The sequence below is a fragment of the Macrotis lagotis genome, chromosome 1 (genome assembly GCF_037893015.1).
Source record: "Macrotis lagotis isolate mMagLag1 chromosome 1, bilby.v1.9.chrom.fasta, whole genome shotgun sequence".
NCBI classification, from domain to species: domain Eukaryota; kingdom Metazoa; phylum Chordata; class Mammalia; order Peramelemorphia; family Peramelidae; genus Macrotis; species Macrotis lagotis.
This window is the reverse complement of record NC_133658.1, coordinates 298,620,876-298,636,219: the sequence shown is the minus strand read 5'-3', so window position 1 is coordinate 298,636,219 and position 15,344 is coordinate 298,620,876. Positions and strand designations below refer to the sequence as shown.

The following is a 15,344-nucleotide window of genomic DNA, read 5'->3' as shown; positions in this document are numbered from 1 at the left end:
AGGTGTTCATGGATACATAGCTAGCAAGTTAGTGGCAGAACTAGGTCTGGGATGCCTACTTTATTTACTTTAGGTAGCTGCAGGGCACGAGGGTTGTATCTAGGGCTACATCTGGCTGAGTATACCACCAATAAAGTTTCTTATCCAGAAAGTGAGGTTTTTCTGTGTCTTTCATCCCATACTCAGTGATGGGAGAACAAGTACTTTGTGAATTTGACTGAATGAATGGAGGATAAAGAAAAGGGACTGAGGGAAGGGGAATCAAAAATATTTTGTGATCTTTGGTTATTATTAATTAAGATTTGTTAGTGGAATGCCAGATAACCAGGAGTTTGAAGGAGATTTCGACACCTTTGAGCCTTGCCTGCTTGAACTTCCCAAGGCAAATGACTTCCTCACTCAACTCCTTCCCACAATATTGTTAGCTTCTGTCAATGAGAAGAGCAAGTATCTTCCTTTAGTATGAGTGATGACCTAGGGGATGTTGGTGAGGCCCAGATGATCACTATCCTGTATATTGGTCTGAGCTTTATTTCTTTCTCTCTCTCTTTCCCTTCCCCTATTTCTCTCTCCTTATCTCTGTTTCTGTATCTGTCTTAATACTTAGGCATTTCCATTATATCCTGACAAATGGTTCTCAGTTGAATGGGACTTATCATTGTGATGGGTTTATCACATGAGTGAAACCAATTCCTCCCTTGGACGTGGTAGAAAGGTGGATGCCACATTGCACCCTTTGGCTCAGTCTTTGATGGATCCCATCTACTTGCTATAGGAAGCACTGGCAAAGCAGAGGTTGGCTCAATTTTATCTCCCTATAAGGGCTAGATAAGAGGACAGGGAGGGGTGAATATGGCTGTATAGGCTGTGCTTTTTAAATGTATGTTCTTTATCTCTTGAACTCTTTTATTTTCTACTTGTCTATGCACATATTGTATGATGCCAATAGACTATAAGCTTCTCTGAGGAAGGAACTATTTCATTTTGGCCTTTGTATTTTTGCCATGGTATTTTGTATACAGTAGGTATTTAATAGAGATTGTATTGAATTTAATTGAATTGGAATACTGTCTTCCCATACACAAATTTTCCTAACCATCAGTTCTCCCTACCCTGCAAGCTAGATGTTTATCCCATTTTCAGTAATACAGAAACTGAGGCCCAGAGAGATTAAATTTCTCATGTAAAGTTTTCTTGCAAAACTGTGAAAGGAACAAGAATATTATGAACACCTGACAATTCCCTGAGCTAAATTCTCCATTACTTCTTCTATGCAATAGATCACAATTATACAGCACTATTTTAATCTATACCTATTATTTCATTGGTACAGTGAAGTTGAGAGGAAGAAACATGTGTAAATCAGGGCCTTCTTTGTACTTTACAATATTGAAAGTTACTTGGAATGCTGAGAGGTTAAGGCACTTGACCAGGGTCAAGTTGTGTCAGAGACAAGACTTGAATCCAGGTATTTCTGACTCTGAGAACTATTCTTTATCCAGTTTCTTGTTATACATTTTATTATTAAAGTGCTTTCCTCATAACAACCCTCTAAGTTTGCCCTACTTTAATCTGAAGCTTAGAGAGAATTGTCACCTGCAGTCATACAACTAGTGGCAGAATCCGGACTCAGACCTTGGTCTTTTGAATTCAAGTCTAGTTCTTTGTTTACTCTGATCACTGGCTCCCCCCCGCCAAAGGGTAGAGATGAAAAATTGGCAGTTCTTAGAGGTTAATAAATGCAACAGGGAAGTGAAGTGAAGAAGTTGTCTAGGGTCACCCAGCTTACATATTTTGGGAGGCAATTGTTGTTAAATGACTTGTTCGGGGTCACACAGTAAGTGTCTGAGGTTCAATTTGAACTCAGGTCCTTCTGACTCCAGGACCAGTGTTCATCCATTATTCCACCTAGCTGTCCCCAAGTTACATTTCATTAGGTTCTAGGTACTTGCTACTAGAGTAGAGCTTGACACTTCTCTCTCTCTCTCTCTCTCTCTCTCTCTCTCTCTCTCACACACACACACACACACACACACACACACACACACAGGTGCGTATGCTCTCTCACTTTTACTCTCTTCTTCCTTTCTCCCTCTCCCCTCTTCTTTCTTTTCTGTTCTTCTCTTTGCTCCTTAGAAGTTCTCCTGTTCCCTGTCATCTGGAGAAGCATGCCCCCTTCCCTTTACCCAATCTGTCATAAATGGTCCCTGCTTATCCTGTCTCAGGTGTAAAGGTGCCATCCTCCTGACTGGATCAGTAAACCTAAGAAAAGATATATACTCTTTTTCCCGCCGAGGTTCTCCCTCCCCAAGCTGGGATTAGCCAAACCCCAAATTGCCTGCTGGGCTGTTACAGGAGGTGATTATGGGCTTGGGCTACATTAGGCAGAGTTTCCATCTGGGCCAGGAGGTTCTCTGCAAATGACATCTTGTCCAAGTAGGGTGGGAGTTGTTTTTTTTTTCCATTGCGTCAGGTCCTCTCTTCCCTGTGCACAGCCCGCCCTGTTGGCATTCACAGTGGAGGGGCCTCAGGGCCACAGTATATGCTTTGCCCAGCAGCCATCGCTCAGGTCCACCCAGGAGCCATGTGCTCCTTGTTCAGATTTCGGAGAGCAGCTCAGGTGGAGGGTGAGTTGTGGGGTTGGGAGGTATTCTCTAGGCTTTGCTCTTGATGGTGGTGGTGGGGGTGTTGGGGAGGATGGCAGTACTGCTCATTTCTCAAACTGCAGCTGCAGGGTCCTGGCCTTCAGATGGGTTCTCCCTTCTTCCTCCCCTCCCACCATAAGTACTACACTTTGGGGGCATAGGCATTGTGGGGTCTCAAGTCGGAGAGTGGTCATGGTTAGCTTCTTCAGCTATTTTTTTCCTTACTGTAGGTTAGGAGTTGCTGCCTCAGTGAGAGAAAGGTGATAGATTCCTACTTTCCACCCTGCTGGTGCCTACAGCCTATTTGATTACTCAGAAGAGATTCCCATCCCCCTCAGTTCAGAAAGAAATGCTACGCAGGGTAGTATTTAACAAGGAATTCTGAATTGGTTTCCACCTTTCTTTACTGCAAGTCCTCTGGTCTTATCCCTAGTTCTGGGATACCCTTTCTTCATTCCCATCACTGATGAAAGTCCTTCTACTCAGGCACTTTAACCATCATTATTCCGGTCACTTAGCCCAGAATATTTTTTTTAATTTTTAAGAAATTTTAAATGATATTTTTTGTTCTGACATTATCAAAATTCTCTCAGTATTCCTTCCCCTTCCACTCCATAAGAGGTGTCCCACATAACAAATCTTTTTAAAACAATAAAAAGAAGTAGAAAAAAATCAGCAAAAACAATCAGTATATCAAAATCTTTGAAAAACATATGCAATGCTCCATACCTACAGACCCCTCACCTCTAAAAAGGGAGTGGGATGAAAGTATCTGCTCATAACTCTTCCTTGGGACCATGTTGGTTCTTTGCATTTTGCAAAATTCACTTTTGATTATTGTTTTTCTTTTTTGTTTACCTTCTTGTAGTTACATTGTTTTCCTGGCTCTGCTTACTTCCCTCTGTATCAGTTTGTGAAAGTCTTTCCATGCTTCTCTGTATTCTTCATATTTGTTGTTTCATACAGCATAGTAATATCCCCATTACATTTGTAAACTACAATTAATTGAGCCATTTCCAGTTGGTACTGCCACATTTTCAAATCTACCAAATCAGCATTTAAAGCACTGCCTATTACCTTGCTCCTTAGCTATCAAGCTACACCTTTAATTAGGCATAGGTGAGAGGGATAAGATTTGGCAAAGGTCCTATGTATTAGTAGAAACTTAAAGAGAGAAAACAGGGCTCCCTCCAGAGGTTAACATATTAGGGGTTTGGGAGTGGGGGTGGAGATAAGCATTTATATGGTGCCAGGTACCATGCCCAAAACTTTTTACAAATATTTCATTAATAAAACAACCCTGAGATGTAGGTACTATTATCCCTATTTATTGTTGGGGAAATTGAGGCAAACAGAGGTTAAATGACTTGCTCAGGATCATGTAGTTGGATTTCAAGTTAAGCCTTCTTGACTCTAGCCTAGTACTTTATTCAATTGCACCACCTAGCTTTCTAACTGGAGGTAGGGGGGAGCATTGGAAACTGCCCCCCCCCCCAGTCCTTTCTCTTAGGGAATTACACAGTCGAGCCTTGAATTCCTTTTCCCTAGCCGATTTTTGAGGATATTCTTTTTTTTTTTAATCAGGATCATCTGTTCAACTGGGACTACAGGATTTAGAGCTAAAGGGGCAGGGGCTAGGAGACAAGAGTAGTCATATATCTAGAAGAATCGATATTCCTATCCTATTTCATTTCCTAACTTGAATGTTAAACATTCTCTCTCTCTCCCTCTCTCTCTCTCTCTCTCTCTCTCTCTCTCTCTCTCTCTCTCTCTCTCTTCCTCTCTTCCTCTTCTTTCCCCTTCTTTCCCTCTCCTCCTCTCTATCCCCCTCCCTATTTCTCATTCCCTTCTTCCTTGCTCTTTTCTTTTCTCCTCCCTCCCTTCTTTTCTCCTTCTAACTGTCTCCTCTCCCTCCTTTTCCCTCTCATCACCACACCCACCTTTTTTAATAGCATATATTTCGGACGTTTTCCCCTCATGACACTACACTGCTGTTTCATTTTCATCTAGCCAGCTATGATCCCTTAGTTTTTTGGGTGAACATTGTCTTAGCAGTTGTACTTAAATTTATAATCTTTTCTTGGGGGGGGGCAGGGAAAGCACTATTTCAAGACATGTTATACCCTTAAGGGAGAGACAAAACAACATCTCAGTTTGAAAATTGCTGAAGCAGGGTCTGTTTTGACTTTGTTGATTTCATTATCTAGACAGCCTTTATTTTCCTATGTGCAGGGCTCTGTGCTAGGTTCTGGTTAGAACCTGGTTTAGATAAAATGTGGTATCCCTACTTTCAGGGAAATTAGTCCAGTAGGGAAGGAGCTACAGTATACACATAGATGACTCTGATGTGCTTATCCTGTAATATCTATAAAAGAGATGCAAAGTCTGTGTGAAATCTGAGGGGGGGAGGGTGTTCATCAACCTGGAAAGGAACAGAGAAGGCTCCTAGAAAGAGAGACATTTAGATTTAAACTGCCTTTAAAAGGTAGGAAAAAGATGAGCAAGCTAAGCATAGGGAACAGTGTGAGCAAAGACCACACACAGGGGAAGAAGAGAACAGTGCAGCTTGTAGAGATTAATTTGTTGCTCCTGAGAACTGTGTTCTCTACCCAGATTTAGTACCTGGGGAAATCCTAAGAGAGTCCTGTTAATGGGAGGAAAAGATTTGGTAAGTGCCAAGGTGGAAGTAGGAAGGAGTGATTGGCTTTTTGATACATAACTTCTTGCTTTGCATTTTTAAAACAGCCTTGAAATTAAAGTCAAGATATGTATCAGGCCAGTAAAGTAATCTTACACTAGTCCCTTTTTGCAAGCAAAGTTAGTTTTGGGTACTGATGCTTTCTGGAGACTAATGCTGGGGCGGGGGGAGAGGGCTAGAATATTTGGACATCTTTCTGGTCTGAGAATATGTGTGTGTGTGTGTGTGTGTGTGTGTGTGTGTGTGTGGGTGCATGCGCACACACATACATTCACTTGAGATCAGAATAACTTTGTTTATCTTGGCATTGATGAGAAAATAATATTAATGTTGTCTGGCATGTAGAGAATGGAATGGACAGGAAGGGAAATTAAGAATTCCTGCTTTGCTTCTACCATCTGTATGCTTTGCTTTGTTTTTTTTTTTTGTTGTTTTTTTTTTGTTTTTCACAAAAGACAGCAGCATTAAGATTTGCCCAAGTCATATTCAGAACACTAACCATCACTCTGTTAAATCATCATCATCATCCTCATCCTCATCCCCATCATCTCCCACATTTGTACTTTCTAAAACCCTTTCATACTCTATCCCTCATTTGATCCTTGAAGCAGCCTTATGAAATAATCAGGGCAGGAATTATTCTGATGGATCACACAGCTAAATAGTTTTAGAGCCAGGCCTAAGAAGCAGGGCTCCTGGTCCTTTTCTACTGTTCTTTCTAATGTCCTATTCTCATGAGAGATGGAGTAGGTCCTTAATTCCACACAGGAGAGTATATATCCTAATCTTTGTAATCTCTGGAAAAGATCCTTGTTGCAGAAATCACAGACCCATTTTTCTCATCACCCACAGAAAGACTATTAGCTATTCCTGGGATGTTTGTATTTTAGAATGTAATGGTAAAAGGCAATATGGTAAGAAGAACCCACCTCCTACAAAGATCCATGGGTCTTGGCATATCAATTTCAGAATGGTTATCTGATTCTATTACTCATTTTCTTTTAATAAATTAAATTATTAGAAATCTAGCAGAGACTATTAATACAAACAACCAAATTTAGGAATTATTTATCTTCAAATGACTCAATCTCCTTATATAAAGTATCATGACACCTTTTTAATTTTCTCTAAATCCCCAGTTAGGATCCTTTGTCCATTTGTTCTCATTCATTTTTCTTTATATAATTATAGTGTTTCTCTGTTATTCTTCTGGTTCTTCTTTTTTTGTTACTTTAATTATTTCCCAAGAACCTGATTTCTTTGTATTCCTAATCATGCTTGCCTGTCTTAATTGCATTTTAGTATTCTATTGCATTAATGTACCACAATTGATCTAACCATTCTTCTAATGTTGGACATTTATATTGCTTCCTTCCCCCAATTTCATATAAAACTGCTATGAAAGCTCCAAAAGAATAACTTCTAAAGAAAATAACATTAGGGTGGGTTATATTGATTCTTTTCTTCCTTTTTTTTTTTAAGTTTTTGCAAGGCAGTGGGGTTAAGCAACTTACCCAAGGTCACACAGCTAGGTAATTATTAAGTATCTGATGAATTCAAATTTGAACTCAGGTCCTCCTGACTCCAGGGCCAGAGTTCTATCCACTGCACCACCTAGCCGTCCCCCTATTAATTCTTAAAAGGGAAAACCTAGGGATTCAAAGGAAGTGCTTTTTGCCATTATTTGCTCATGATTTTTATCTGTTCACTCTCTAAATTACCTCTGACAAAATGATGAATCCCAGATGAGTTTTGACCCCTAGCATACTTGGCTGATCCTCCAACATTATTATATCTGTTTGGGAAATATAGACTTGTTATGATATTTGCCTAAGTATATGAGAATAAAAAAGAGACGTTCACAAGAAAAATGCATCTGATACTTCCTAGAACTGAAGAACAATGAGATATTTTTTTTAAAAAGAAAAGTTCCTCACTGCCTTGTGTAATCCTTGTCACTACTTTTCTCTGTTAGCTCTTAAGCTTGATTATACTGTGCCTAAGGTGAGTTAACATAGATTTTCAAATCCTAGTATGGAAGTTGTCTTACATGACAGGATAAATCATGCCTGAAAATTGTGTAGTTCTAGAGTTGTGTACTATAAGCATAAAGTCAGAATTGAAATTCTGACTACACTTGGAAGGATAGGTTGGTTACAACTTAACTGAATAGTGCCTAGTATTGGTCTTTGAATAGGAGAAAAACTAGATTTTTGTTGTTCAAACATGTCCAACTATTCATGATCCATTTGTGGTTTTCCTGGCAAAGATACTGGAGTGGTTTGCTACTTTCTTCTCCAGCTCATAAATAAGGAAACTGGGGTAAACGGAATCAAGTGGCATGCCCAAGATTCAAGGTCACAGTGTCTGGGGCTAAATTTGAACTCATATCTTCCTAACTCCAGGCTGAACCCTCTAACCACTGTGCCACCACCCCAAAATTAGACTTTGCATAGAAGTTAGAATGCATTTACATTCTGCTCTTTAAATCATAGAGTGCCCACATTGATTCCTAACTTTCAATTATTGAATATATATACCTATTTTAAGAAATTAATTTCATTGATAACTTTTGTCTTTATATCATCTATAACTTCTCTTTGTATTCCTCCTTTCCTCAACTAGGAAGACACCCCTGTAACAGAGTAAAAGGTGGTTGAAGGGGAAAGGGGGAAGCAGGGAGGGAGGTGGCAGAGACAAGTTTGAAATTTATTAAAACATAAAGTTTGACAATATATGCAATATTCTATACTTGTAGATCTCTACTTCTGGAAAGGAGGTAGTTGGCTCTCATTGATTTTCCAGGGAGTCAAGTCTAATTATTTTCAAGCCTTCAGTTTTGATTATTTTATTATTGTTGTTGTTTTTATTTTACATTGTAGTCATTGAATATATTGTTTTCCTGCTTGTATACTTTGCATCAGCACATGTCTTTGCATGCTTTTCTGAATTCATCATTTTGTTTCTTACAATGTAGTAATATTCCATTTCATTCAGGTACCACAACTTATTTATCCATTTCTCAATTGATAGGTTTGCTAATACAAAAAATGTTGCTATAAATATTTTAGTGTATATGGAACTTTTCTTTTTATCATTGACCCCCTGGGGTTTATAAGTAGCAATGAAATCTCAAGATCAAAGAACACGGACATTTTATTCACTTTCTTACAATTGTTGCAAATTACTTTCCATAATGAACAGCCTATTTCACAACTCCACCAACAGTACATTAGTGTGCCTGCCTTTCCACAATCTCTCCACCATTGACTCTTCCCTTTTTTTTATCTCTGCCAGTTTTTACTGGGTGTAAAATAAAATGTTATTATTTTTTTCTTATTATTATTGATTTAGTGAATTTATAGAATAGTCTGCAATTTCTTTTGAATTCCTACCAATTTCCAACAATCTAACTCAAATGCCAGCTATTCTTATGTCTTATACTTTTGTACACCATTGTATCTCCAGTCCTTAGCAGTGTCTTGAACAATTAAGAGCTTACTAAATGCTTGCTGACTACAGGACCAACTAATTGTACTCCTTGAAGACTCCTTACTCAACTCTGCATCTTCCTATGACTTTTCTGCATATATTAAGGCTTAATAAATATTTGATGTATTTGACCTATTGTTGGTGGGACACGTTCTTTGAATTGTCTCTGGTCTGACCTGGGCTGGTCTGCTCTAAGCCATATTCTTTCACTCTCTGCTACTTGTAACTAGTAGCCTACATTTCTAAGCAATGGTGGGCCATAGTCCATGGCCATCAATAAGGCTAACTAATCCATATGGGAATTGAACCCATGGCCTCAGCCTCTCCTATTTGTTTCTTCAAGCCTCTAAAATCTCCTAACTACCCAATTTGATATTGGTCCATAATGATGATTAAAAGTTCTTGGTTTCAAAGACTGTAGCTAAAATATGCTATACTGGGAAAAGACATATGACTCCCTAGGTTAGCCCTACTATATCATCATCTTTTTCCTTCCCCTTTTCCATCCTCCATCTGTCTTTTAAAATTGAAATACTGGACGGTTCACAGTGCTGGTATGGCACCAGAAGACTTTCAGAGAACCAGCCCCTACTCTCTGTGAGTTTATTATCCTACTTAGATACATATATAGGACATATAGTTAACCAAATCCACATTAAACATAGATATGCATAGAACAACTCTGGGTTGGGGGCTTCTCTAGGCAGCTCCACCTTAACTAGACATTTGTGTTCTCAAAAAAGCACCATGCTATACAAAGTCTAGCAATAAAAGCTACCCAGCTAATGGAAATAATGGAATTAGGGGCACAATGCTCCAGACCTTCATCAGCCACACACACACAAATAAAAGCAGTATATATATTTTTATACATGGTAGATATTAAGATACATATAAATACTATATAAAGAAATCATAGTTGCCCATCCATGGCCTCAAGCTGCTGCTTGCCCTGTGTCTGGTAAGTCTGGGCCTCTGACCAGAGGCCTTGGTTGGTGGAAGGGGGCAGGTTAGTATAGTCCTGTCCTTCTCTGCTGTTAGCTGCTATCATACTAGAAGATAGACAACAAATATGAACATTTTACCTTGATGAAGATCTGAAGTTTGTGGAAATGAACATAGGAAGGCTTGCAACTTGTGAGTTGCTATGAAGCTCTACAGCATTCCTACTGTTTATTGAGGAAAAAATCTCTTAAAAACCTATGTGTAATTTAATTTCATTTGAACAAATTCTCATTTTCAAAGTGTTCTAGCAGAATTGTTTGTAATTGGGATGAGGATTAAGGGGTGATTTGGGGATCCAAGTTCTGGAGAAAGCCAAGGGCCCTGAAAAGGTGGAGTGGTTATTGTCTTTTCAAAGCTTCGCTTTTTCTTCCTAGATTGTCAGGAACCACTGCTGCCCCCAGCAGTCATGGCCTACACAATGGGTGCCAGCTCCCTCGCAGGGCCCATTGGGTCCCAGTACTGTGTGTGCAAGGTGGAACTCTCTATAAGTGGCCAAAACCTGTTGGACCGAGATGTCACCTCCAAGTCTGACCCCTTCTGTGTTTTATTCACTGAGAACAATGGCAAGTGGTATGAGGTGAGTCTCCCATCCTCCCCAGCCCAAGGACCAGTGGAGTCCCACTTGGGTGGGGATAACAAATCATAGCTCATTGGGTCAGGGAGTCCTGGATGGAGCCAATGAAAAAGTGGTGTGCTATAAATTGAAAGAACACTGGATTTGGAGCCAGATGACCTGGCTAATTACCTATTCAAATTTTGAATAAGCTACTTCACTCCCTGGGCCTATTTCCCTATCTGGATAAAGAAGAAATTGTACTAAATGATCACTTAAACTTTCTATTCCTAAATCATAGAATCTTCCAAAGAACCTGAAATGGCTGGTGACAAGAATTGCAAGGCTGGCGTCATTTCTATAAAGAACTGACTTTGTCAGAAGCTCACAGATCTAGCTCTGTCATAGCTTTAGGAAACAAGAAGCAGAATGACTTCACTCCCAACAGCTAAGGATTGCTTTTCTTTTCTGAGCACTGACCTATCTAATCTGCCTGCAATCATCCCCATACCCTTTCCAAGGAGTACAGAACAGGCAGGACAGAGCACTGTTCTCTTCAGAGAGGTTGAGGTGGCCTCCCCGAGTTCACTCAGTGAGAATATTCAGCCTAACAAGATTGGAAATATATAACCCCAAGACTCTGATACTCAGAAGCAGTGGGATACTAGAAGACAGAAGAGCAGGCTCAGCTGGATTAGTACATTGGTTCTGCCTGCCCCTTGCTAGCTACATGAGGAATTGCTTAAATTCATGGGGCCTTATTTTTTCATCTGAAAAATGGGAGTAATTATGTTTGCATCATGTGTGTACTTCACTGGGTTGTCCTGAGAATCATACACTTATAGATTTATAACCTGAAGGTATCTTAATGTCCATTGAATACAATATTCTTCTTAGAGGTGGGGAAACTGAAACAAAGAGGTAAAGATCCCAGGATCACTTCAGGTTTGATTTGAACCCATATCTCCTTGACTTTTAAGGCAGATGTTCCATTTTCTATGTCATTCTGCCTCCTGAGCATCATATATTCAAATACACACATATCAATTAATAAGCCTTGAATCTATAAATATGAATTATTGCCACTCAATTTCAAGTAGAACATTAGACCATTAGAACGTCAATTAATTTTTCTAATTATATGTAAATATAGTGAGTAATGTACTATAAGGTTATACATGTGCAATCCTGATACACATATTTCCATATAGTCACTCAATGAAAGAAGAATCAGAACTAAAGGAAGAAAATCACAAGAAAAAGAAAACAACAAAATTTAATAAGTGAGATTACTATGCTTTGATCTGCATTCAGACCCCAAAGTTCTTTTTTAGGTTTTTGCAAGGCAAATGGGGTTAAGTGGCTTGCCCAAGGCCACACAGCTAGGTGTCTGAGACTGGATTTGAACCCAGGTACTCCTGACTCCAGGGCCAGTGTTTTATCCACTGTGCCACCTAGACACCCCCCAAAGTTCTTTCTAAAGTGTACAGTGTTCTACTGGTTCTGCCCATTTCGCTCAGCATCAGTTCCTGCAAATCTTTCTAGGTTTTTCTGAAATCTGCTTGTTCATCATTTCTTATAGAACAATAATATTCTATTAAATTTATATACCACAACTTATTCAGCTATTTCACAACTAATGGGCACCCCTCAATTTCCAATTCTTTGCCACCACAGAAAGAGCTGCTATAATTATTTTCTATTTTTTTATGGGCCCTTTCTCCTTTTATAATGATTTCTTTGGAAATCAGACCTAAAAATGGTGTTGCTGGATCAAAGGCTATGCACAGTTTTATTGTCCTTTGGGCATAGTTCCAGGAAGAGACTTTGAAATATAGACTCTTTAAACATAAAATGTCAGAATTGAAAAGGATCTTAGAAACCATCCATTCTAGCCCTCATTTTCAAATGTGGAAATTGAGACCCTGAGAAGAGGGGTGCCTTGCTCAGCATTGTATGGTTTGGCTACATTGAGTGTAAGAACTAAAACAAGACCTGGGTGTGCTGACTGCCTATTCCAATGTTCTTTTCATTACATCACACGGCTGCTCAGAAGTCAGGGTTATGGCTGTCTGGGTGAACAAACCAAGTGGGTTTTTCCCATCTAGTTTCCAAGGCCTGGTCTCCCAGCTGGAGATTTTTAGCTTGGCCCTGGGTCTATATTTAGTCATGGTGCCAGTATTAGTGAAAGGAAATATTGTTGGGAAGGGGGAGCCTCTGAGGTCACAGGTGGACCAGTTCCCTGGAGTGAGCTGGGTGTGTTTAATGAGAGCTTTAATTCCTGGAGGCTAGGATTTGGGGAGGTCCTTCTGGAAAGGGCTCAGGTGCCTCGGCTGGCATTTTAGACCAACCTGGATTGGCCTATTCTAAATAGGAACTAGCTGGACCACACATGTGGATGCTGCTAGAGATGAGACAATGACACCTACATATATAGTGGCAAATCTTGGCCTCCAACAGACCCCTAGAGGTCAATATATCTCTGCCTCTGCCTTAAGGCAGAATGATGCCTCAATCATTTCTACCATACAACAACTCTTCATCTGAGACTATTAAATCTGCTTTTTCAAGGGCAAGGCAATCAACATTTTTTTTCTTTGTCATTGGAATAGAAGATAGAACTAGGAGTTATTTAAAATCCTTCTTCTTCCACTGACTTCCTGTGTGATCTTGAACAGACTCCTTGTCTATAAAATGAGGGGTGGTAATGGATTTAAATGGTTTATAATATTTGATTTTAAGAAACCAGGCATACCCAGACTGCCTGGCAGACTCTCATTGGCCATATGGCACCCAGCTTAGGATAGTTTTGTTGTGGTAGTTGTTTTTTTAAAGAGTTTTTTTTTTTTAACAAGAACTGGTTATGCTTTCTCTTTGCCCAGCATCTAGATTTCAGTTATTGAGGGGAATTGGAGGGGTGTGGTGAATGCTATTAGCAGCATTCCCTAGAGGATCACAAGCTCAGGTTACAGGGGCAGACCATGGAGCCAAGCAAAAACTAAACCTGCTGGTATCACACCATAATCTGCCAGGTCCTGGTACTTCTGTGGGCTGTGGTATGAGCAAGAGAGAGAACACTGTGGGAACAGAAGTCAAATGATAGCAGTGGGAATGAGGCACTGAGAGAGGAGAGAGAGAGAAGAAAGGGGAGACTCAGTCCCTATCCTCAGGGAGTTCCCTGGTTGATGAGGGAGATCTGAGACCTACGTGGGGAATAAATGTAAAAATATGGAGTGGCTTCCCATATCACCCGGAGCTGGTAGAGTGACTGTGTTTAACAAAGCAAAGTATCCTGTCATGTATTTCATGCCCCACTCAACTAACAAATTCTACCACCTGTTCCCTTCACCACTAGTGGAGCATAAGAAGGTGTGGATCTAGGGTCAGCTGATCCAAGTTGGGACTGGGTCCTTGTTTTTCTGGTGATGTCAGCATGCCTCTGGGACAAAAGGGACTGCAGTAGGTAGGTCCAGCTTCCTTGCCCTTACTGGGAACCACTGGGTAGAGAATAACATTGGTCAAGGACTCAACCAGGAATGTAGCTCCGCAATAGGATACAGCTGAGTCTGATGGTATGGTTTTTGATGTCTGTGACCAATGGAACTTTGATTTCTGAGGGAGATTTTAGGCTTTGGTTTCTTACGGCTGTTTTGCTTTTTGATTAGAATGATGCCTTTTGACTTTTGATTCCTGATATCTGGTTTGATTGTTCAATTTTTTTTTATGAACAACGTCCCCTTAAACATTCATGTTCCCTTTTCCACTGATGCATTTTTTCAGTTTGATAGGACAGAAACTGCTATCAACAATCTGAACCCGGCGTTTGCCAAGAAGTTTGTCATTGACTATCACTTTGAAGAAGTCCAGAAGCTCAAGTTTGCCCTGTTTGATCAGGACAAGTCAAGTCTGCAGTTGGATGAGCATGACTTCCTGGGCCAGTTCTCCTGTACTCTGGGCATGGTACGTCTGTCTCCATATACCATCACATAAGTCTGGTACAAAACCCACTTTGTACCAGGAAATATATCCAAGTTCTTAATGAAAAGAAATTGGTTTTTTTTTTAGGTTTTTGCAAGGCAAATGGGGTTAAGTGGCTTGCCCAAGGCCACACAGCTAGTTAATTATTAAGTGCCTGAGACCAGATTTGAACCCAGGTACTCCTGACTCCAGGGCTGGTGCTTTATCCACTATGCCACCTAGTCACCCCTAGAAATTGGTTCTTAAGATTTAAAGTTAGAAAGAAACACTCAAGATCATTGCATCTAATCCACTTCCTTATTAAAAGATGAGGAAACAGGGATCCAAGAGGTAAAAGGGTCTCAACTCAAAAGTCCCACAGGTAGTAAGGGCTAAAGCTGGAATTTGAACCTGGGTTCTCTGAGCCAAATACAAAACTTTTTCTGTTGCTGCCTCCCTCAGGTCTGACTAAAGCCAGAGCTCAAGCCACTATGCCATATCCTTGCTTCTTTCTCCCAAAACTCAGGACACTGAGTAACCTCAATATGAATTCTATAAAGTGTACTTCCTTGGCCCTTGAGTTTCAGGCCTCTCTGGATTATTGAGCTATTCAAAATTCCTATTCCTGTTTAGCTAAGAATGAAAATCCCTGTGGTAGAAATAATTTTTTCCCATATTGGGGATTCCAGAAAAAATTCTATCTTCACCTCCTTGTAACCTAGCCAGATCTTCCTCATTTTGCTCCTAGAAACATTTCCCAACTAATTCCTCAAGGGTCTTGGTTAATCACAAAAACCAATCCCTTCACTTTCAGTTCTGTGAAGGCTTCTTTTGCCTCCTTCATTGGAACCTACCAGGGTCAGAATGCCCTTGGGAGATGTGATTAGTAGTATGACTGACCCTTTGGGGGGGTCAGAGGAAGGTTGGGGAACATGTGATATTTTTAGGATTTGATAAATAGGACAGGATGTTATTCCAGATTCTCTCCTAAAAA

The 15,344-nt window shown here is 40.0% G+C and overlaps 1 protein-coding gene across 1 annotated transcript in view; it reads left to right on the top strand.

Moving 5' to 3' along the window:
* CPNE2 (copine 2) overlaps positions 1–15,344 on the top strand; it is an 87,025-nt gene that overhangs the window by 17,483 nt on the left and 54,198 nt on the right. Inside the window, exons 2-3 of the mRNA XM_074211260.1 lie at positions 10,215–10,417; positions 14,174–14,353. Of these exons, the coding sequence (XP_074067361.1) occupies positions 10,247–10,417; positions 14,174–14,353 (351 nt within the window). The 5' untranslated portion in view covers positions 10,215–10,246. The remainder of the gene's footprint in view (positions 1–10,214; positions 10,418–14,173; positions 14,354–15,344) is intronic.